The sequence below is a fragment of the Falco punctatus genome, assembly GCF_963210335.1.
Source record: "Falco punctatus genome assembly, chromosome: 3".
Lineage (NCBI taxonomy): Eukaryota > Metazoa > Chordata > Aves > Falconiformes > Falconidae > Falco > Falco punctatus.
In genome coordinates, this window is record NC_137582.1 from 67,637,519 (window position 1) to 67,662,418 (window position 24,900).

Genomic DNA, 24,900 nt, shown 5'->3' on the forward strand with positions numbered 1-24,900 from the left:
CTAGATTCACATAAAATCTTTGGTTTTTAAAATTTGTACCTTTTCTCTGTTGACCTATATGTGTATGCATGTGGGTATGTGTAAAATAGTAAAAGAAAAAAATATATATATAGTAGAAAGGTAAGACTGAGATACAAGATCCCTCAGGAAACAGAAGCAGAGATGAGAGAAAGAGAGACAGGAAGAGAGAGATAATATAATGGTATGTGCTATCAGGAAACAGAAATTTAAACAATAAATAAAGAAGAAAGAAAATGTGTCTTTACTGAATAAAGAGTGAATATGTTTGGGCAATCAGGTCCTTACACAATAGTCTTCATCAAAAATCTATTGATACTGACCGCTGAACAGCTTTATCATGTCTGGACAGCCTGTGGCTTGTGGTTGGTACCTCTTCAATTTCGTCTATCTCACACGCATCTGCAGCATCTTGTGAGTAGCTATGCTTCATGACAAGGATATTTCTCCTGTTCATGGGCTGAATGAGTGGTTTTACAGGCTGGGGTTGTATTTCTGTCAAGACAGAAGCATCTCTTGTGCTGAGGTTACTACGGCTGCCCTTAATGCTAGACACTTGTGATCCACAGTGATGGTCATGAATGCATTTTGAAGATGATCTCCGCAGTTTATGATAATTTTCAAAGTCATCTGCAATGTCAGCAAGGTCAGCTGTAGTCCCTGTCCCTCTGAGGGTGCATAACTCATAATGAGGAGGCTCAAACACCTCCTGGAACACAGTTTGATCAAAGTCTGTTTTCCTTTGGACAAATTTTTTACGAGGCTGCTTTATCTGTACTATAACAGAGATAACAATGAGGATGATCACAATGCAAGAAGTCACCCCAATTATAGTCCCACTGGTATTGGTAAGTTGGTCCAATAGGTTAGCTTTTCTTTTTTCTGTGTGACAGGAGAAAAAAACAAAAACAAAAACAAACAAAAAAAAACCACACACACAAAAAAAACAAACACCAAAAAAACAACATTAATTGCAGTTCAAGAATAAACCCGACCATGATCGGTTCACAGATTACTGCAAAGCTGAGCCTTGTCTATGAGTTCACTTAATCAATTTCACTGACAGAAAGAAAAAAGGAAGAAATCCAGTATTCCTGAAAGCCAAGTAAGCAACACACAGGTCTTCTGTGTACCTATTCATTTGGAAAGTGATATATTCAGGTTATATTACAAGCTTCATGAGATCAAAGAATTATTTGCATTTTTTAGAAAAAGCAACCAACATAACAAGCAGATGGCTTTAGTGTCACCTCTGAACTCTATTTGCCTGCTAAAGCCCCTAAGACTGTTACAGATGTTCTCTTCATTATTTTCTGTCTTTTCCAGTAAATACATGCAACTAGGATATTAGGACCAGTGAAAGAGCAAGACTTTACAGGATTTAAAAAGAAATTCTCCTCAGTATTGGGAACTTCAGTGAAGTCCTAATATTTATGAGCTGCCTGGGACTGTTGACAGTGTTCAATGAAAAATCTAAGTCAGGAGAAAATAGAAAAGTTATTCAAACTGAGGCTTTAGAAAGGAAAAAAAGATGTGTGCAAGTTATTCCTTTTGTTCCTGACCTATTCATTACCACAACTTTTCTAAATACCCATAAAAATCCAGAAGCTGATCCTACCCACTATCCTTTACTTAGGGTCTTGTAGGAAGTTAGCCAGAAAATTCAGCATTTGAATTAAGAAAAACAGAAAATATACAGTAAAATAATAAAAAGAAAACCAGTTTTGTCCTATTGCTGTATTTATTTCTCTGTGATTTGCTTTCAGCTGGCTGCAGACACATGAGATGGTGACTGAACCTTGTGGAAATGCAAGCTGAAAGCACTCACATCAGTCTCTCACAGGCATAGCAAGACTTGACAACTATAATTAAGTTTCAACACCCAGTTTCGTGTAATTTTTCCTGGCAACCTAAAACATATCAAAGGGCTTAATAAAAAGCCTTTGAAATGAAAGTTATTGGCACCAAAACAATAACATCCATCTCTATAATCTAGATACCAAAGATTAAATTTTCAGTACTCCCCATTGCCTACTCTTGTAGATTCACCTGGGGTTTCTCTGACTGACACAGACTCTGGGGAAGTAGCAGAGTTAGAAAAAGCAATACAGCAGCAAAAAAAACCTTTTGCTAGAATCAGCAAAACTCCTTCTAGTCAGAAAAACAAGAGAGGATAAATGCACAACACCCAATAGTAAAGTACTTGGCAAATGAAAGATGAAAATCATTCTGGAAATTAAAGAATGAGTAAAGAATGAGGTAAGTTTTCTGGTTTTCTCTGTGCTGAAGAAGTAGAGAACAGATAATTATTTCCCAATCATATGTTTAGTTTCTTTGAAGAATATTATGCCATGCCACAGTTTTGCTCTGTTCTCTTGTAGTAAGTTTTCATTTGTGTTTTATCCTATTGCACTGCTTGTCAGGATTTTACAGGCTTCAGCAGACTTATGGGTTGACTGCTAATCCACCTCATTCTGATTTTTTTTCTTGATTGGTTACTAAATTTGGCATATCCTATGTTTCCAGGAAAAAATCTGCATTAACGGGGGTGGGGGGAAGCACTCTCCCGAGCCTACGATGTAAGTTACTTACGTTCTTTTCCCTGAAGACAACACAGATGTTGATTTTTTTTTTTTTCCAGAAACACAGAGCAATATTTAGAAACCATTGTCAGCACCTGGTTGGGAACATTAGTCCTTACCTACAAACTAGACATTATGCCTGATTTCCTATTTGTTCCTTGCTCTTCAATTTCACTTGATTATAGGTAATTTAGTTGTTTTCCTACAGCATCAATTCCACTTCACCTGGGCTTTTTAGTCTACCTGGGCTCTTATGGACATTGCATGCAGCTGAAAGACACCTGCTACCCATATGTTACTCCACGACAAAGGTAACTATGACAAAAGTACCAAAATACGACTTCCAATTACAATTTAGATTGTACAGGAAACAGAGACCAAGTGATCACAGAGCTAGCCAGTAAGACATAACCAGCCAGAAGGACATAACCAACACAGATCAACACCAAGCAAAACAAATGCAAACACTGAAAGTAAAATCCATCAGTATTTTCATGTCTCTTCATTTTTTCTGTTACTTGATGTATGCTCTCCGTTAATTACTTTTTCTAAGCTTTGACCCATCTGGCACATATTTAAGAATAAACTACAGATAATATTCTGTATCACATGCAGTCTAAATGACTTGACATTTTCAGTTGTACACATTACCTTTGCAGTGGTTTTCATCCCAAGGATACACACAATTCTGGAGTCCGTTGCAGACCAATGTATTGTTAATACACATATTACTGTGGCAAAAGAATGTGTTGGCTTCACAAGGGGCTAAAAACAAGAGAGAAAAAACTGGCATTAAGTAGTAAATCATGTAGCTTTCTGCAACACACACATCTAGGAGTGATCATGTAACCTGTAAAAGGAAAAAGCTATACAACACAGGTTCCTTGAGTATATTTAACATGTAGCATTGAGAGCACTCAAGTCACACACTGTCTATTATTCTGTGGCAAGAGATTTTCAGTTCTTTCTAAGAAAGATGGACTCTCCCAAAGTCTGATTCTCATGGCTGTAATGGGTTAGCCCCCCATACACTGGCTGGGGGTCATTGATGTGTTATTACATGTTTTAGCCGCAGATCCAAAACACAGTACCCTATGGGCTGCTATGAAAAAAATTAACTGTATCCCAGCCAGATCCAGTGTATGGGAAATACTTTAAAGTTTATCGTTGAAACTCCAATTTTATAAGAAAACTCCTGTGACTCAAAGAAGATATGTACTTTAGTGCCCATGTCAACAGTGACTGAACATTTATACACAGAGTATAAAATTATTTTTAGAACCTTATGTTCACAAGAAAGACTACAGTAAAGAAGTGCCCCTTTGATCACAAGTGTGACGATTAAAAAAAGCAAGTCTTCAGTGTCTCTGAAACCCATGATCTAGGAGAATCATGCAGATTAAAGCTGCGGGATGAAGGCTTTACTGAAGGCCTTATCTTATTACTGTAAAAAAGCAGCTTGGAAGCCATCAGAAGGAACTATACACATTGCTAAACTGTGCTACTTACTCAGGTGTTGGGAGATCATTACGTGTTAGGGTTGTAAAGTTACTACTCCAAAATTATATAACATAGTAAAGATAAATTACTCCTCATAATTCCATTATTAAAACCAAACCAGATCTTTGTCCATTTAGAAAAAGAGCTACAAACTTTTATCAGTGTTAAAACAGTTAAACCTGAACTCTTTGTGTACTTTTTTAGCTCGAACAACCCAAAAGCATTATTATAATTATTTTTAAGGGAAAGGTAAAAAATAAATCTTAAAGAAAGACCTTTAACTAATCAGAAAGGAGTTATGACGCTCACATTATTGATGCTTTGAATTTGATGCTTCACGGCTATTTTCTCCTCTGCAACTTTAAAAGTAGTTCCTGTGACAACATATATGCATAGCACAGAGACTGGCTCAGAGGAGAAATTTGTTGCAGTGTTTTGCTAAGAACAGTACAAAGGATTTATATAGTAAGACTTAATGACCCCATATATCATGTTAAGAAATCCACTTCTCAATAAACACTTAAGTTCAGATATCCATAACTGACTACAACGGCTTCTTCAGAGCAGTTATGGTCTGTTAAACAAATAATAAATGTCATCAAAAGTTTTACACACACCCAAATATGCAACCATCAACTTGGATATAACAGTATACATATACTGTGTCTTTCAGCCAACTCAGAAGACTGTTCAGCCACACTGGTTCTGCCCACTGTTCAATCTTTGGAAAGATCTGGTATGCCATCTCCTAAGCTGCAGCGACCCCGGTCAGGTGTTAAATTTGTTACAGGGAGGATTTTACTTTAAACTGGACAGAAAGAACAGAACAGCACACATGCGTAGTAGCAAGGGAGGGTGTTTTAGGACAGTCCTTATCTATCTGTTGCTGTCATCTGGGGACAGTGAGGGCTGAGCCCGGAGGATACTGTGTCACATCATGATGTGACACATCATATAGGGAGCCCATTAGAGGCACTATCACCCTTTCACATGCTAGCTACAATCTGTTTCTGGCAAGGTGAGCAGCTTTTGGAACTGGGTCTTTCCAACACACAGAAAGAGTCTCACTGCCTGCTCTGAAGAAAAATGTGAAACAGAGAGGGAGAAAATTTATGAAAGGGTCACCTACGAAGATCTAGGCAGCCACACATTCAAAATACATGATAATAATTAGAAAGTGCAGAAGAAAAGAAGACCCAAATGACAAATGGAGAAAGCACAGGGAGTGACAGGAGAACAAGGGGAAAAAAAAGAAGTGCGAGATTAGGAAAGTTTATGCTAATAAAGCCATAAAGAAGAAGAAAAAAACCTGAACAAAACCACCAAAAAACCAGAAAACATGCAGAGTGCCATGAAAGGCTTTAGAAGTAAACTGTTGATGACAGACTGCTGTGTCTGAGCAGGCAGAACCTCCTAGATGTCTATGACTTGCTCTTGCCACTTTAAAACCAGTCTGATTTAACCCTGAACACAACAGCAAAGAAAGGATTAATAGTGGAAAAACAACCCCCAAAAGAGAACAATTTAAGGGAGGGAAGGACAGTTGTGCAAGGCAGAAGTAAAGGAATTCAGAAGTATAGTGACAGAAGTCAAAAAGGAGAACTAGAGGAAGGTAGTAAAGGAAGTGAAAGGAAGAGGAAGAAAGAGAGAACTGCATAGCAGAAACAGATGACACTTAAGACATTCTGCACGGAAAGGAATGACAAGATATTTTATAGCAAATGAAAAATATTAGGAAATGTTTCAGAAATAACAGAAAAAAATCGAGCAGTACAAAAGACATTTTCTGCAGATATAAGAAGGGATTATTATGCAAAGTGATGGCAGGGAGTTCTGGAAATGAAAGGCAAGAAAAAGGAAGAAAAAAGAAAATCTAAGTTTCTCTAAATTGTGCTGTTAAACTATGGAGGAAGGAGATGTATGTGAAAAAACATCAAAACTTACATGAATAGCAAGGCAGAGCAATTTCAGATTAAGAACAGCAAACTTAGCATGAGAAAACCCCAAATGTAAGATTCCTAAACCTAATGACAAACAGCCTCATCTTGTTCATGTTTATAAAATTAGTATAGTCAAGTCCTCCCTGTGGTCCCTTGAACCTGGAGCGATTAAGCTGGACAAGAAATCAATATATTTTTCCCATTCTAATGAGGGCTTTTAGCTGGAATGAATGAAAGCATTGAGGGAAGCCGAAAACTTGTCAGTCCCATTGCACATTGGAGGAATTAGGTTTTTTGCCCTTGAAAAGGCATATCTTGGGATGCTGCATCTAGGACATTCTACTAATTTAAAAAAAGTTAAATTAATTGGTAGTAAACAGGATTCTTTTACAGCAAGGTGGATCTGGTCCTGATGCTTCCCTGAACTTGTTACCCAGGTGGGCATGGAATCAAGCAGAAAAGGTATGTGACAGCAGCGCTTGATAGCTTAATTTTTAAATGTCATCTGTGACAATGCCTCAATACATTAACATTTTAACCTGAGGAAAGGCTGTGGATGTTTTCACAAAAGGAAGCTACTGCTATCCTTAGCTTCAACTAGATAGAGCAGCACAGATCTCTCCACCCCACCCAGCAGAAGACCTGTGTTGTCAGTCTGTGGTCTTCCCTAAGACTACACAAATGTCCTTTATATGAGAGAGCAGCAGGAATGTTCAGAGCTCTGCCTTGGATGGAGCAAGGAGCCAAACGAGAGTTTTTGAGTTAGGATTAGTGGGCAGCCCAGTGTTGGCTGACAGCTATCGATATTGTAGTTCCTGTCTGTCTGCTACAGACTACCTGATCAAGGAGTAGAAGTAGATGAAGCCTTCTTCAGGCAGCTGGAAGAAGCCTCATGTTCGCAGGCTCTGGTCCTTATAGGGGGGTTTCACCACCTCATTTAACCATCTGATATCTGTGAAGGGCAACACACAGGGCACAAGCAATCCAGGAGGTTTCCAGAATGAACTAATGATAATTTCCTGATACAGATAATCAAGGAGCTGATGAGGGGAGCTCTGCTGGGCCTCATAATTTTATAAACAAGGAAAAATGAGTCAGGGATGTGAATGTCAGGTACAGCCCTGGCTGCAGTGATCATGAGATGGTGGAGTTCAGGATGCTGTAAAGAGGGAATAAAGCAAAAAGCAGGATCACAACTCTGGGCCTCAGGAGAGCAAAATTTCACTGTTGAGGAGTCTGCTTGCAAGAATGGCATGGGGGGTGGTCCGAGAAAGATAAGGGTTGCAGAAGAATTGGTTAATTCTGTAAGTTGCTTTCTCTAAGCTCTATATCTGTCTATCTGAATAAGCAGAAAATCAAGTGAAGCAGATAGCCTGCACAAATGAACAGTGAGCTCCTGACTAAGCTCAAACGTAAACAAGACACATAGAAAGTTCAGATGACTCCAGCAAAAATACAGGGGCACTGACCAAAGATGCAGTGATACACTCAGGAAAGCTGAAGCCCACTTAGAGTTGAATCTGGTGAGGGCTGTCAAGGGCAACAAAAAGGACTTCTACAGGTTTGTCAGCTGCCAAAGTAAGGTGGGGGAAAATGTGAGTGTGAGGCTGACTGAGGCAGGGGACTTTGTGACAAAGGACATGGAAAAGGCTGAGCTACTGAATGCCTTCTTCTCCATCTTTTTTTTGGTGGGATTTGCCTTTTGGAGTTCCAAGCACTTGAGATGAGAGAGAAAGACTAGAGCAGGGAAGACTTACCCTCAGTGGAAGAGGAACAGGTTAGGGAATATTTAAACAAACACGACAGACAGACATGAGCCCTGATACAATACCCCAAGTAGTTGTCTCACGTCATTGCAAGGCTACTCACGATTATCTCTGAAAGGTCATGATGATTAGGGGAGGTTTCTGAGGACTGGAAGAAAGCTAAATGTCCCCCCATCTTAAAGAAAAGCAAGGAGAATCCTGAGATCTAAGGGTCAGTCAGCCTCACCTTGATCCCTCAAAAGGTGACAGAGGAAATAATCCTGAAAATCATTTCCAAACATATGTAGGACAAGAAGAGTGTTGTCTGCATGGACTTATGAAAGGGAGACTATGCTTGACCAACATGACAGCCTTCTACAATTGGATTACTATCTTGGTGAGTGAGGAGAGAGCAGTAGATGTTATGTTTCTTTACTTTAAACCCTGTTTCCCGTAGCAGCCTCATAAATAAACTGGTGGATATGGGCTAGATACAGACAATGAGTCGGGCTGAAACTAGCTGAACTGCCAAGCTCAAGAAGTTCTGTTAAATAGCATGAAGTCAAGCTGGAGGGCATTCACTAGTGATATACCCTAGGGGTCAGTACTGAGGCCAATACTCTTTAACCTCTTCATTAATATATTGGATGATAGGACAGAGTGTATCCTCAGCAAGTTCACAGGCAGTGCAAAACTGGGAGGACTTATTGATGGACCAAGTGGTTGGGCAGCTGTGCAGATGGGTCTTGGCAGGATGAAGAAACAGGAACTTCAAACAGATCAACAAAAAGAAATGCAAAGTCCTGTGTCTGGGGAGGAATAACCTCATGTACCAGTGTATGCTGGGGACTGACCATCTGGAAAGCAAGTTAGCAGAAAAGGTGCTGGTGCACACAATAAGTTGACCACAAGCTAGCAATGTACCCTTGTGGCAAAGGAGACCATCAGTATTCTTGGCTGCATTAGAAAGAGTCTCATCAGCCAGTTGAGGGACATGATCCTTCCTCTCTACTCAGCACTGGTGAGGCCACATCTGCGGTGCTGTGTCCAATTCTTGCCTTCTCAGCAAGACATACTGGAGTGAGTCCAGAAAAAGGCCAAAAAGTCTGTTAAAGGCTTGCTTGGATCATCTGACCTAAGGAGAGGCTGAGAGAGTTGGGATTGTTCAGCCTGGAGAAGGGAAAGCTCAGAGGGGTTCTCATCAATGTGTATGAATACCTGGTGGGAGGGAGTAAAGAAGACAGAACCGGCTCTTAGTGGTGCCTAGTGATATGTCAAGAAGCAATGAGCACTGAATGAAATACAGGAAATTCCTCTTGAATGCAAGAACAAACTTCTACTTTGAAGCTGGTCAAACACTGTGTAGGAGCTGGTTTCCCAAAAAGGCTGTGGAGTCTCTGTCACTGAAGATATTCACAACCCAACTGGGCACAGCCCTGAGCAACCTGTTGTAGCTGACCCTGCTTTGAGCAGAAGGATTGGACTAGATCATATCCTGGAGTCCCTTCCAACTTTAACCCTTCTGACTCCCTGAAAAGATGGTTTCATAATTAGGTTAAAAGTAAGTCAGGAACATGCAGATATGTTATTTCTCCTGTGTCCCAAAGCTGCCTGAAGTCAAGCTCTGTCAAGAAATAAGTGAGACAGCCTGTTCAGCATAATGAACAATTCATAATGATTATAATGCAAGCGAGCAAATTAGAACTATATGTATAATTCAATCTGATGTATTTTAATAACTTCAAGTCTTTGATAAATTGTTGGATTTTTGCAGCATGGAAACACTATAATTTAAATTAAATCACCATTTTAAAGAATATTAATAAAGGTTATTTTTCTAGTTTTTATGTGAACCAATATATTGTTTTGATGTAAAATTATAGCTCATATAAAATAATATGTATTAAACAAAAAGTTTTAAACACTTTCATTCTACATTATTTTTAATGGTAATATCTTCTTTTTAAGAATTTTTTGGTATGTGTAGGGATATCTTGTATCTTAATATGCAAACATTTTTATTTACATAAAGTTAAAAACCGGAAGTTATTGAATTAATTATAATGTAACATCTTCTGCTTTACAAGTATTTATACTCAACACAAGATGGTGCACTTATCCTAGAAGATATATAAGCAAGTGAGTTAACAGAAATAGACATGATATCCCAGAATCTTTTACAGGTTTAGGAAACATACTTTAAAAAAACCTATAATAATAACCTTTTTTCTGTTATCTGGCATGTAAATATATTTTGTTCCTAGTACAACTTAGGAGGTTGCAATAATGATCATATTTCCAGAAGGTTACCATCACAATATTAAAAAAACCCTGAGTTTAGTATTTGAAAGTTACTGCTTTCAAAACTCATAAAAATTGAGCCAATGGAATTGACTTTATTTTCTTACTATTGGAAGGTTTTGGGGGTGCACATGGGACAAATAATCTATACTTTTTCATTTATTGATGCAAGATGATAGTAAATTCTTTTAATCCTGAACAGCTCTAAGGCAGAGAAACATAAAGAACATTTATAGTTCTTCCATATGGCATGTTTACAAAGTAACGTGAAACAAAAGCAGTTCTATTTTATACCTAAAAAACCCCACTTGCTTCCACTGAGACAATAAAATAATCACAAGTAATGCATGCACATTTATACTATAAAATAACAATATTTATAAAGCACTATAGCAATTAAATATTCTCTGTGTTATTAATAATTATTATACTGTTGTGATGTTATGACATTAATAATAATAATAATAATATCTTTGTTTGTTGGGCATTGTTTTCCTGGACATTACAAGATACTTTGGGTATAAAATGCAGACACGGCCAAGTCAAAACATTTTTACAAGGTGAGGCCAAAAGCTGATTTATCATGGACCTGCTGTGAAGCCTGGCTGTTCCACTTCAGTGCAGTGCTCTCCCTGTGCATTTGCACTGTTTCTAAGCACCATGCAGGGTTAGCGCAACTTCTTTGCTTCTAGGGAGTGAAGTGTTCTGAGCAAGCTACCTTGGGTGTCTATGTCATACTTCATTGAACCATGTAGATTTACCCTTTGAGCTTGTTTCAAGACAGGGATTTCAGTCCAGGACTCACTAATCTTAGATGAATGTCCTACCCTACTTTAGGTATTTTTAGGCTTCTTTCTTTTCCCCCCTTCTTGTCATGACCTCTTGGAGAGATCTTGCTTTCTCCTGAGGGTGAACAGGAAATTTCTGAAATCTTAACAATGGTTAGATGTGAGAAATATTTTCCGCTCCACTTGTTAGACATTTCACACCTACTCCTCATATACTCAAGACAGCTCATTTCATCATGCTTTGCATAAGAATTCTTGAGTACGTGAAGTATAGATCATCCTTGAAACAGAGGAAGACTTCTTTTCTCAGCTTCTCTGAGGAAAAGTACTTCAGTCATGCTGAAAGACTGTTCCACTTTATTAAAATTATAAAATTATGAAGATGGTTAAAAGCAAGTAATCTTAATTATTAATATTGTTAAGTAATTACTTATTTTTTCATTTGACACTAATGAAAAAAAATCTTATTAAAATATATCTGTTAGAAACTTGAAAATGAAATGTGATTAATACTGAATTTTCTTTCTCAGCCACCTTCAGTCAGCTCTGTTCAAGATAAATGTAACTTTTACAGATAGTTAATACCAGATACATATCAATAATCTAGTCTTTAAAAAACACTTATATGTGGTTTCATGGGGGTTTTTTGATATATGAACTCACCAGAGAATGGCAACTCAGGAGCACATGCTCAGAGCTCCATTCTGTGTTCAGTTTATACTATGCACCACAAACTGTTATTTTGTTCAGGGTCAGAGAGTCTTTGAGATGCTTAGCCAGTGAGGGCTTTTCAGTAGAGGTAGCTGCAAATAGCACAGAGGGGAAGAAAATCACAGATGAGTGCTCACCAGCAAGAAAGCAACACCAGTGTTTTCTTTTTTAAGTGTTAGTGTGGAAGCACAGAGCAAAACCAGTAAAGCTGCAGCCTATTACACTACTAAGTCCTTGCAATGGGAAACCATCTTTTCACGTGTTGCACTTATTGGTTTGTTGTTCCCTTCCTCAGTAGTTCCCTTTGCATTACAACAATAACAGTCATTGTTACTACTGCATACCTGCAGTATTTTCCCTATTAGAAAATTGCCTGTGCTGGTGTGATCATCTTCAAGGATTCTGGCTGTAAACAAGGACTTGAGTGTTGATACTTCATAAAGCTGTGCACTATTTTAAACATGGCCCTAGATTTCTAGCCAAATATTTTGTCAATAAAAGGAAAATAAGAACAATAGAACTTATGCTGCTATAGGAAAACCATGTGTGACAGGGCTTTAAAAACACTTAGAGCTGAAAAGGAGAACAAAATAAGAAAAGGAATGATATTTTTCAGGTCTGGGGTTTCTGATGCAGGGATGGAGAAGGAAGCAGTGCTACCAAATAGCAGTCAGAGGTGAAAGAATATCTTGCCTGCTGTGCATACAGAGGGATTTTCTCTTATCCCATATGCCTTGGTTCTACGAATCTGCTTTTTGGTTAAAGTGTAGGTGTGTCTGCTCAGGAGCAGCTCTTTGAAGAAGCTGTAGGTGTAGCATGTCTGTCATTAATCAGGCTGGAGATCACTCTCACAGTCATGGAAAATGAAATGAACAGTTAGTCAGTGGGTGAAACAAAAGACTCATTTTTCAAGACTTCTTACTAGATCAACAGACACTTTTTGATGATATCAGCTTTCTTGTTTTTCTTTTTATGATTCTTAAATTTATATATTGGATATTTAAAATCTGTTATACAAGTGACTACCATACACAAAATATGATTTTTTTATATATATATATATATATATATATATATATGTTTAGAAGACATATTAAGGATTAAAAAGGTAAGGACATAAGCAGACAAAGCCCATAATGACAGTTGGAATAGCTGATAATGCTGATCACAAAATATCAGATCATCACTCTAAATTATCAGCTATTAAAAATTAATTGGTTTTTAAGTGTTACTTAGAGCTCTACTATTTTCATGATGTGAGAATCATTACGGGTTTTCTGGCACTGGAAATTTAACAACCTCTGTCATTGTATGCCTTTCCTTCAGACATATTTATAGTACTGCTGCTCTACAAAACATCACTGCTAGAGCTTTGGAAACTTGTAAGACCACCTTTAGACACCAACAAAAGAGAGACATATTTCAAATGTAATTGGACCACACTGATCAAACTGTATGAAAATAATAATGTAAAAAATTTCTTTAAGACTTCTCTGCTCTACACAAATGTCAAGACCCCAGGAAACAGCTCTATAACAAGAATGAACACTGAACAGATTCACACAGAAAGAAAACATTCCTCAGGCTAAGTAGCCTGTTTTCACAAAAAAACCAAACCACTTCCAGTTTACAGAGCCTTGTGTAAGGGAAGACTCACAATCTCAACAACTTAACTCCACACTAAGGAGAGGAATTTGGGGAGCTACAGATCATGACACCTCCTGGTCATTCCCACAGCAACAGTAAATGCAGGAATTTTACTTTGTCACTTTTTCTGATGCACATGGCCACAACATAAATTTCATTTTCTATTTTGTTTCTTTCTCATCTCTAGGTGAACAAAATAGCTTTTTTCCTCTTTCTTTGCCCCCGAGCAGAGACACAGGTGTCTGTTCCCTGATGTACATCTCCCTGAATGAGGTCTGACATTCCTTCTCTTCCATGCAGATGATCTAATTATTCCCACACGCTGCTGAAAGACATTGCAGTTTACATTCTATGAGCTGTGTCTCGCCAGTGCGCACACCGGACATCTGCTCTAGCTGACTCCTGACAGCCAGCTCTGGTCTGAGGCATAAGGCAGCACTTACAGACAACTGACATGGCACAGAAAGTACAGTTTGCATCACCTTTAAATCTTTAAAGTCAATTTACACCATTAAAAATACAGATGCAGCTTCTACTATTTATGAACAGGCTGTGTATACATATCTCAAAGCACAATTTAGCCCTTAATAAATTTTCAGCTTTTAGTGCACAATGGTTATTCAGAATAAATTTAGAGAAAACACATCATGTTAATATTTTCAACTTCCCAGTCAGAATACCATGCAGTATAAACTATCGTCTGTTTACAAGAATGGATTAGCTCATAAGATGTAGCATGTCAGGTAAACGTCTTAGAATATTATAAGAGAAAAGCCCACATTTTTCCTTATTTTCCTTTAAAATATGAAAGCCTTGCAAACACACACTTATTCAAACCTTCATTTCAAGTTAGTCATCATAGCACTTCACTCTCCAGTTCTTTATACGCTATGAACCTCCAATGTCTATGCAGTTGTTTCTAAGGTAACAGATCAGGATGCCTTGTGAAAAAAATGAATCAGATCTTGAATATTCAAGACATCTCCAGTTGCAGAAATGACAGAAGGGCAGTATCATCTCAGCTGAGGGTTCTGAATATCTTTTAGACCCTGGCCTGATTTACAGACAAGAAAAATATAATCCACCCTAAGGCTGAAATGTGAGAATACAGTGGCGTATGCAGTTTCAGGCACATGGACTGTCAGAAATTTTTAATCAGAGCCATAATTAAGGAATTACAGAGGTTGCTTTCAACAGAGTCTCATTGCCTCATTGCAGGGTACACACACACAGAATACAGATGAAGAACGTGTTTGGTAGAAGTGCACCTTCATTCCAACCACTGACAGCCACACAGGAATCTTCCTGTCAGACATGTGATGCACAAACCAAAAAATACATTAAAAATAGACATGAATCAGCATGTGAAAATAAATGCATATTCTCCTTCCTCAAGGGACCGGTATTATTTCCATCAAAGAAAACAAATCAATATCTTTCACAAGTGATTACCTGAGTCAGTTATTTTAAGCTAATGAGATTATTGCATTTTGTTGAGTGGGTTTTGTGGTTTATTTGTTTGGTTGGGGTTTTTTGGTTGTTTGGTGGTTGGTTTTTTTTTTTTTTTCTTAACTGGGTAGAACTACCTTTCGTTTCTTTCAAAGCCTGTTTTCCTTATTATCTGGGTCCAGAAATCATTTAAACGTATGAATGCAGGCAAGGTGCATAGAAAGAGTATTAACCAAAACAACATGTAAGACTTTTAGAAAGCTCCTGTTACTATAAAAAAAAACCAACCCAACAACTAAATTCTTTGCTTAAAAGTATCTGACTTATATGTTTATTGATATATGCATTCTGGGATATGCACAAATACACCCACCAGCTGTGATAAAACAATCATAAGGTATTTTTCAAATGCCCATCACAATGAGACCTAAAAAATAAAATTAATAGAAAAGGATTAGGCTTGATAAAAACCTTCACAGCTGTATTATTTTCTGCACTGTGTAACGAAAAAGACACAGCAGCCCAGTAGCTTGGGGATCAGACAAAAGTCACAGTCTTATGACAGGGCAGGTCGTGACTACTCATAGCTGTCTTCCTGTCTTTGAATCCTGTGCTCTCTCTGAATCCTGAGCTCTGTCTACTGCGCTACAAATTATTGCACACTACAAATGCTTGGCATAAAAAACTGTTCTGAAAATTTACATAGCTTGTTTGGGAACATTTTTCAGTGACTACTCTGCATAAAGAAAACATTAACAGTTTTTGGGACCATTTAACAAACTGAAAGGCAGATGCATTGATTAGGTTCTTACGTTCTTGGAAAGATGTGAAGAGCATTTGGAATCGGCTGTTTCGACTGCCTTCATCTGCCCACATGCGGATCACTCCGAGACCTGTCCGCAGCATTACATCATTAGCAACAGTGCTGCAAAACTTTGCTTTCAAATCCTCCACAGAGCTGCTTCCATCATAGACAGCTACAAAATTCCTTTTGCATTCATTGGAATTCTGCATCTCGTAGTCCAAGAATCGCAAATAGATCTATGAAACAACAAAGGCAACGTGTAAAGACATTTGAGAATGACTAAACAAACATTAAACACCTTTGTTCTACCTTGTGGGAGAAAGACTACACAACACTACTACCAAAATTATTTTTCTGGAACTTGTGATTCATAGGCCACTTCCCTGGAAGGACACTAATGTTGAAACTGAATACTGTGTTTATACTTCCTGGTATTTTGTCTTGCTTCAAAGTAGAATCTAGCAGAAGATCTAGATTTTCTAATTATTATTATTATTTGTTGCAGTAAGGTCCTAATCTCCAAATACATACCCGTGTTTGAGAAGTATGTACAGCAGTCCTTCAAGCTGAAGAACAGACAAGCTAGACATTTCTTCTTTCGCTGGCTGGCACAATATTACTCCATTACTTGCCTGACATGGAAAATAATAAGGCAAATAATTGCTGCTTCCTCCCCAGAGTCAATATGTGTCATCTTTATGATATGTCTCAGCTACACTGATTCAGGAAGTAAGAATCTGGGAGCCAGGCAAAACTCAGTCATTAATCTTTTCATGTTTCCTCAGGCAATTTGGCCACCATCTCAGCTTTTCTAAACAAAGCTTTATGGTATATATCTTCATAATTTAACAGGGCTGAAATCAAGCATACTTCATGGAAACTGCTTGAAACCTAGAATTTTTTTTAGGAAATGTCTCTTACATACAAGCTAAGTTCTCTCAAAAAGTAATAGATGTATTGCTCTTTGCAAAGAAGTCTTTAAATCTACTCATAAAGTAGCAGGGTTGAGAAGAAAATGCTATTATTTGATATAAAACTCTAAATGGTCTTTAATAGGGAAAACCACTCACTTTAAAAGCAATTGATAATACAAGCAACATCAAATATTCCAGTAACAGAGAAGGCAAGTAATATTTTCAATAGACACGTGAGACATAATCAAACTGCCAAGCATACCCAGAAGACTTCAGGAGAATGATACGGAAAGGTGAAGTAGGGCAGAAATAGCACAAAAAGCCAGTAAACATAGACAGCATCCAGCTATATGCATCTTCATTTGAAAACATAAGCAAAAAGAAACTACTGTATTAGACACCAGATATACTTCTTTACAAATAATCTTAACTTCAGGTAGGTTTTTACATGACAGAACAATTGCTTAAAAACCTTCTCTGCATTTGCACAAAGTACACAAACATAGCATATTGTAGTAGCAACAGGACTCACCACTTCACCTCATTAAAATATTAAAGCTCATATAGTTTGAGAATTATGTGCTATTAAGCAGTCTGACACTTTTACTAATAGCTCATATCTTTAAATGAACCTTTTCAGATAGTGCATTATGATACATTTTGATTCCTTGTTACACTTTGCAACTAGTCTCTCTGAAAAGAATGTTTGTAAAACAATTCTTACTAACATGAAATTTGTTATAGTAAGTAAGCTTCATTTTGCTTGCCTCACCTTTTTCTAATGTTATTTCTTACAGTAATCCTTACTTATGTTCCAACATTCCCATCTTCCAGAACTCAGAGGAATATATTTCAATTAAATTGCTGTTAAGTGAATTCTACTTTCACCATGTTTTTTAAATATTATAAATCAAGGAAGCTGTTTGTATTCTCCACAAAATGGAACATTAACAGCAACACACAAAGTAATAGGAATACTTTCTATAGTGGTTACAATTTCATTTACTGGTTGCTCCACCCCTGCACTGGAATGAAAAATTACTAGAGTTCAGTCACCTCGCATTGCTGAAATTTTCTCATAGTAACCACCACTTTTTATAAACAAGTTGTCTTGAAAAGTCTTGCCATTTCCTCTTCTACTGGGGAACATGTAGTTTCCATTCCTGATAAAGCAGGTCACCTACTTCCTTGGTGAAGTCATATTTAAAGGCTTGTTTTGAACTCTGAAGATTTGTTGACTTCAGAAAATGGATCTCTGAAGTCCCTCTGCACTGGCTACATCCCTTTACCAAGTCTCTGTTTCATTCTCTACACTCTTCCTCCCTTCCCCAGCTGCTCAGGTACCTGACCCTTAACCCACTGAGCTCCAAATCTTTGTTCTTGGTGTTCTTCAGCTGTTCAGATAATTTCTGCTTTGCTGTTATCTGACTACTTTAGTTTCCCAGGTAAACCTCATCTTCAGCGTGGCTCCTGCTTTTTTCTGTTTATATAGCATCAGCCACTTCCATGGCCAGAAGGCAGAACTGCTGACATTCACGGCCAGCTAATTCCTAGTAACTGTTACACTTCTGATAGGAAGTGTATGAAAACATGCAGAAATTAACTGGAACCAAACAAAAAACAGCAGCAAAAGGCCAGTGAGAAAAATACAGACAAGAACTTTGGATGAGTCAGTGACTCAAATGCAGAACTGGGGTGGGCAATGTGTGATGGGCTCTTACTCCTCACTCTCATGGTTTGATAAGACCTCTTTTATTAGCAGCTCCTTGGGTCCAGCTGGCACAAGCACACTACTGTCCTGCCAGAGCAAGACTATGCATGAGGGATGGAGGTATGGGAAGAGGTAGCACCACGATACCCACATCTAGCAACTGGCCATAGCTGGCTCTCATCAGACAGCTGCTTCTGTGTGTTAGAGAACAGTCGCTCCTGCTCAAAACAGAGTGAAACAGGCACTGTGAAATCCTGATACACAGCTTCTCCTGTAAAGCTGCTGAGATAGTCCATTGTCCATCTCTGCATAAAATTTCACTTCGAATGGGGAGAAAGGTACACCTTGCTTTTCTTTCCTCCACTAACGGAAGCAGCCTGCTTCAGATGGGCGCTTGTCAGCTTTGTCACAGGTAATGCAATAAAAACCTTCTGCAGCTGATTATACGAAACGTTGTATACACATGACTGAACTGTTTTCCAGAAAACAAAGCATGTCAGATAAATGTGTTACAGAGAAGCACAGAAGCCTTCCAACATAATATTGTCATGAATCATTACTTTAATGCCATATATGCCTATCATATGTATACCATCTGTATGTTGCAAAATATCATATATAGATATGACAGACTGTACAGATATAATGCCATGTACATATATAACCTTTTTATCTTATTCCACTCTTCAGGAGAATTCTTACCTACTCCAGGAAAAAAAAAAAAAAAAAAAAGCCTTAGTCTAACTGCAGAACAATGTTAAAACTATACTTGACATAGTGGGGGAACAACCTCTTATGCTTGCTCACTTGTTCTCTATTTCTACCCTGCTGTCTTATAGATATACAATTACCTATACATATGTATGTATGTATGTATAAATATATATAGGCAAACATTTATCTTGTAATAGGGTATCCCATTTCAGCATTGAGAAGTAATGCATTTTCCATTCTTACCAGAAATGTTCTAATGCTAACTGTGGTTACAAAATGCCAGCTCTCACAGCCATTTCCAGCATTCATCAATTATTCCTGATCTCTTCAAATAAATTGTTCATATAACAATACAGCCAAAGTCTTATTTCTCTGAGCTTATCATTTGACATTCTCTAGTTTCCGGTGGCATGCTAGCCTTATAAAATAATGAAATATTTCTTAGAGTAGCAGTTCTAAATGCTGAGAAGGAATCAAGAGAACAATAACTTAGCATTTCACTTTGACTCTTTCAGTGAAGAAGCCAACTTTCAGTTTTTCTCAAGCATGAATTCTGCTGTTGGCCATACCAGTTCATTCCTGTGTGTGATAAATTCAGCTAAGATCATAACATATATAGAATTGATAGGTACGGGAACCACTGGAAAGAAATTTGACTTAAAATTCTATGTTCACCCTTCAGAGGAATAATAGCACCTTCTTCAATGGCATGAAGTTTCATAAATTAGAGAAAATAAATTCCTGATATTCTGAGATGACTTGGAGTTTCATTCTCATAGTCTCCTTTGGAGATGACTATTATTAGATCTTTATATAAAGTAATGAGGACTTGATAAAAAACTCACTGAAATCAGTGGGTATCTTTCCATTTACTTATTTGGATCAGACCTATACATTCAGACTGCAGTGCATTTTTAAAAACTGGAAACTGATTGCACAAACTGACAACCTGATATTGGATCAGATTTTATTTTAAATAGCTGGAATAATTTAATTGTATCTGCACGCCTATGCCAATTTTTATGGTTTTATTACTATATATTTGCCATTGTTCCTGTCACTGGCTGTAAGACCCACACTGGCAGAAGAAAATGACTAATAAATTGAGTTCCCCAGGGAAAGAATAAAACTGATTTTATGACAAACTGTTATCTAAGGCAAAATGTTCCTGATACATGGTTTTCTGAATTCAGTGGCAATATTCTCACTACTTTCACTGGTATGTGGATCTCCCTAAAAGAAATTAAGCACAAAGTGAGAGAAAAATTATCAGTTTTTCTAGTTATTTCATTTACTGAGATCTTAGTCATTACTTCTACCAGTAATGGATAAGAAACATTGTTTTCCCTAAAGAAAACAAATGAACAAAAAAAGAGGTCACAAACTCAAATGCCACTATCTGCATTCATTAAGCATTTTTTCATTGATGCCAATGGGAATTTCTGAAATTAACATTTCTGTAGATATGGACACATTATTTTAGCACAACTGGGACATTCTTGTTGAAGAGTACATCTTATTTGAAAGAAGCAACATATCTTCTTCTTTCACATTTTTTGTTGTAAAGTTTTAATAAGACAATTTCCTCAAATGATCAGTTCCACATTATTTAGAACAAGTTGCTAGTGCACAGGTATTAGCTTTTGCTGAGTTTTGAGATGTCGCTGCAAATGCCAATGCCATTAACAACAAAACTGATAAAGCCTCACTGCAACTTTGACATATGTAATTTACACCCAGTCACATTATATTTTAAATAACAGTCTTGTCACCTTTAAGGTTTTTATTGCCATCATAAGAATGAAAAAGGAAATGCTGTCTAAGTTTTACTATTTTTTAAATTTAAATTTGAAAACAGAATTTTCTGTATATATTAGGAAAAAAAAATGATTGTAAACTATGAATAATATATCACCTCAGTAAAATGGTCAGATTATAATCTCTTCAGAGTGAATAATTTTGATGAGTTCTGCTTTTTAATCAGTCAATGAAGGTTAGGGCTGACAACATGATTGATCAGGGCAGTCAGGAAAAACTTCAAACCATATCCCAGCGTATCAGACTTAATATAGGTGCACAGACATTCAGTCCCCTAAAACCAAACCAAACAAACAAAAAGCCATCGTTCAATTGCCAAAAGTAATTTAGATGTAAGACAAAAACCTCCTCTTCATCAGGGCATAACATTCAGTTTTCACATATTCAGCTTCTAAGTTCAGTCAATTCTCTTGTAAGCACAGGGACTGGGCTAAATGGTGCGATGTCTTTCCCTGTCGCTCAGTGATCAGTTACAGTGCCTGCTTTATTCTGCATCTCATTCAACCCTATGTGACTAACAAAGGACTTTCAAGATGATACCTCCAGCACCAGAGAAGCTCAGTTTGAAACCCAGTTTGTTAAAGCAGATTTTGCAACATTAAATAATCTCCTTCAAGGCAAGAAGACAAGTATACCAGCCTAAACAGCATTAACAATGTTTAGAATTTGTCTCCTAAAGTAGCCTCTCCTGTTGCTTAGATCCTAAACATGTTGGTTTTTTTAATCAATGTTACTTCAGCCCAAAAATGTTAAAAGAATATGTTCTTTTTGGTTTTTTGTTCATTTGGGGGGTGGGGGTTGACATTTTTTGGCCTGCAGTTGCTAGTCTGGAAAGATGCTTTGCAGAGAACTCCATACCTCATATTTTCCTCTCCTGGGGCTTGGAGAATACTGTCTGTCAAGGGCGACAGTCTTATATGGTACTTCTAACACCCTGTGATTCACAGCCAGGCTCAGACATCAAAATACCATTTTCCTGAACAAGTGAAGCTCTCTGGATTTCTTTGCTTTGTCCTATTTGTTTCTTCAGACTTCTGTGAGTGCCCAATAACTGACATTAATTCTAACTGTCAAGCTATCCTCATTTTTCTCTCCTACAGTGGCAAAATGCTTGCAAGTGACAACCTTTACAGCTCCTTGGTGCTGTTCTGTTTTTTAACACTGAAAACCGTAGATCACATCCTGATTCTGCTGTTCTCTTTGGCATATGTTTTAATACTTTAATCAGTAAGGTTTTTTATCACTTTTCCTAACAATTATTTGATTTGAGGATGCTGAGGTTGATTATATTTCTATACCTGAGTGGAATAGATTAATGCTAACCTAAAAGTGTTTTTTTGTCAGTGCTACTGTGGCACGTGTATTACCATGCCTGCTAGAAGAGATTCTGCAGACATGATTCTACACACACGCTTGTCTTACATCTTTATCTAACAAAAGTGTTTCAAAGAAGTGATTTTAAAGGTTTAACATAGGTAATCAGTATTTTCTACTTCTTTAATTTGTTCACCTTGTTCCAGGAATGTTGTATAAGTGTGTTGGGTTTTTTTCATTCATAATATTATTGTCATTATGTTAGCGAGGTTCAGAGCTTTGTCAGAGATGGAGCTCATTTGAAGCCTGTAAAAGTGTCTCTGGCTATTAGGTTTTTCACTCTCTAAATTTCATTTTTCTGTAACATTTCAGGAACCACCACTCAAATGGCTCCTATTAAATTTTAGTGTACAGCTTAAAGCTTCTCTTCTACACCTGATTAAGAAGCCTCCAAAAGTTATGCTAGTCTGCCAGTACTGACAGCTTAAACTGGGTTTTTTTGCAGGTCTCATCCAAGAGCACAAGTTTCCACTTCACATGTAAGAACAGAAAATGTTTTCGTTTGGTCAGATTGGTTTATATAGACTTGTAGCCCTGCAATTTGCTTTACCGTGTGTTTCCTCCTAACTGCAGGAAATGCACGTGCTAACAACCCAGTCTCTCTCCAGACTCCATTTAATTCAAAGTCAGGCACCTGGAACTGACAGTATCATCTCTCTATATGGTCAGGTACATGGATACAAGATCCACCATGAAAGCAGTGACAAGTGATACAGAGACTTTACCAGGGAGCAATACCTATCCCTTGTAAATATGCAGCTGGCTTGGTCCCACTTGGGCCTGTCGGCCATGCCTGGACTAGCACTTCATGCCCCTAGCCTTGTTTATCAGTGAGCTTCTGCCCAGCTTGAGCTGGGGCTGGTCCCATTGCCACAGGCGAGCCCAGCCACCACCGCACCCTGTCCGCCATGGCTCGGCCTGCCCAGTTCTCCTCACGGGCCTCACCCTGGCCCCATCCTGTGTGCTGTGCATCCTGCTCCCGCCTCTCCCCCATAGCTTTGCTGGAAACAAATGTCACCACTCACAGGCAGCTCAGGTTTAGGAATATTGCAGTAATATGTCAAAACTAGATACTTGTTATTAAAGTCTTCAGTTTCTTAAGATTTTTGTTAAGTCTTGCATCCTATAACCTGTAAAGGTACATTCTTTGCCCAGTAGCATGCTCAAGTGGGGTGGGAGAATTAGTTATAGCTTTGACTAACTAATTTACAACTTAATTTCATTTCTCGTGGTGTACACACAGAGGGTAGCATCTCTTTTGCTTAGTCTAAGCATACCTCTTGATCATTCCTCCTGAACAGATGACTGGTCCACTGAACCAGATTCAAATTAATGCTTATCTGTCTGTAGTTTGGGTGCTCTTTCCCAAGCTGCCCAGAGTTTCCAGTTATAAGTATTGCTTAATGGTTGTTTCCCAACATCAGAACATCATATTTGTAAAACTTTTATTGCTCTTACTGTCAAATTCTGCTGCTTTTTTTGCTTTTCCCCCACCCCCCCCCCACCCCTACAAAACCTCTCAAGTAACAAGGACGACACAATAGTGTCTTAATGGGGAATTCACCCACCAAAGGCAGCGCTACCTGAGCATGAACATGTGTCCTGTCTTCCTGGGGGGCCTTGTCAAACTCTGCTGACACATCCAATATAAAAAAAGGCTTGTTGTTGATATCATCCTCCAACATTCACCCTTAACAGAAAGCAAGAAAACACTAATTCTTTTAATTTTCTTCTCTGTCATTCATAAATAGAGATTCTTTGCTTATCCACTGCTGTAGCTAATGATATCTCTGAAGTTTTTCAAATCCCAGTGCAATAACTTGTCCATTCCTTCTCTGGGCTTTGTTGTACAGTAAAGTATTTTGGGATGGGGAGGTTCCTCCGGCTCTTTACTGTTTTGGGCAGGTTGGCACATTCAGTCAGCAGCTCCCATCTTCATTTTCCATTCTTGCTCTGATTAGTGTATGAAGTCAGCTTCTACACAATGAGCAGAACCCCCAGTATTTTTGAACTCTAGACCCACAGCCATCTTACTCAGTCAGAACTGGCTTTGAATGTTTATAAGAAACACACGTGTTGCAATGAGTCACTGTTAAATAGAAGGCTCCAGGTCTACATATAGTTTGAAGTTGTGTTTAATCTGCCTTCTGCTGTCTTCTGAACTTCCAGAAAGTTTCAGTTCTGCATGCATTTTCAGCATTTTATTTTTTGTGTTTATAAGGTAATCAGTGATTGCTCTATTTTAAATGTGTGCAAGAAATTTGCTGTCCTTTGTCCTATTTCCGCTTGCTGATGATAGGAGCAATATTACACCCAGACTGTCTGTTTGAAGCTCAGGCTTAGAGATCTCAAGTTCATACTCCCTGACTGATCTCATTGCTCCTATGTTGAGCTCAGACTTGGCTTGAATCTGGAATTGGAAACCAAGGAAAAGACTTGCATCTTGCTACTGCAGACAGTTTAGATTGGATGAGCTTAAGCCAAATGAAATTGCAAGCAGCCCACATTCTGGCACAGTTTAATTAAGAAACTAAAGATGTAAAGATCCAACCCAAATTCTGTCTGAGTAACTGGCCTTTTAGGCATAATTCCCAGTAACAAACTGTGCAGCCCAGAGTACAGGAACATGTGGATTTAAAGACATCTGCTGAGTTCTTACTGTTCTTAGCAGGAGAGCCTGTTTTCATAGGTGCAAGATGCCATAACTTAGAATGATGTCACTAGATTGTTATACTGAATATGTCATTAGTTCAAGGTTGGATAAGCACAAAGGAAGCTGACTGCAAAATATGACAATAGATTCCAGTTCATTTGAATCAGGCCCATAAACATTCTTACCGTAAATCTTACTTCATACAAGGTTTTTTTTAAATTTTATCCACT

The 24,900-nt window shown here is 37.9% G+C and overlaps 1 protein-coding gene across 9 annotated transcripts in view; it reads right to left on the reverse strand.

Annotated features, from left to right (window-relative positions):
* Positions 1–24,900, reverse strand: part of NETO1 (neuropilin and tolloid like 1) — a 308,983-nt gene that overhangs the window by 202,333 nt on the left and 81,750 nt on the right. For all 9 annotated transcript variants that reach the window (XR_013927178.1, XM_080381154.1, XM_080381160.1 and 6 more), the window contains 3 exons: positions 15,494–15,722; positions 3,252–3,365; positions 342–900 (listed from right to left, as the gene is read on the reverse strand). Coding sequence is in view for 8 of the 9 variants with exons in the window: in XM_080381154.1 (XP_080237280.1) it covers positions 342–900; positions 3,252–3,365; positions 15,494–15,722 (902 nt within the window). In the remaining variant the exon portion in view is untranslated. The remainder of the gene's footprint in view (positions 1–341; positions 901–3,251; positions 3,366–15,493; positions 15,723–24,900) is intronic.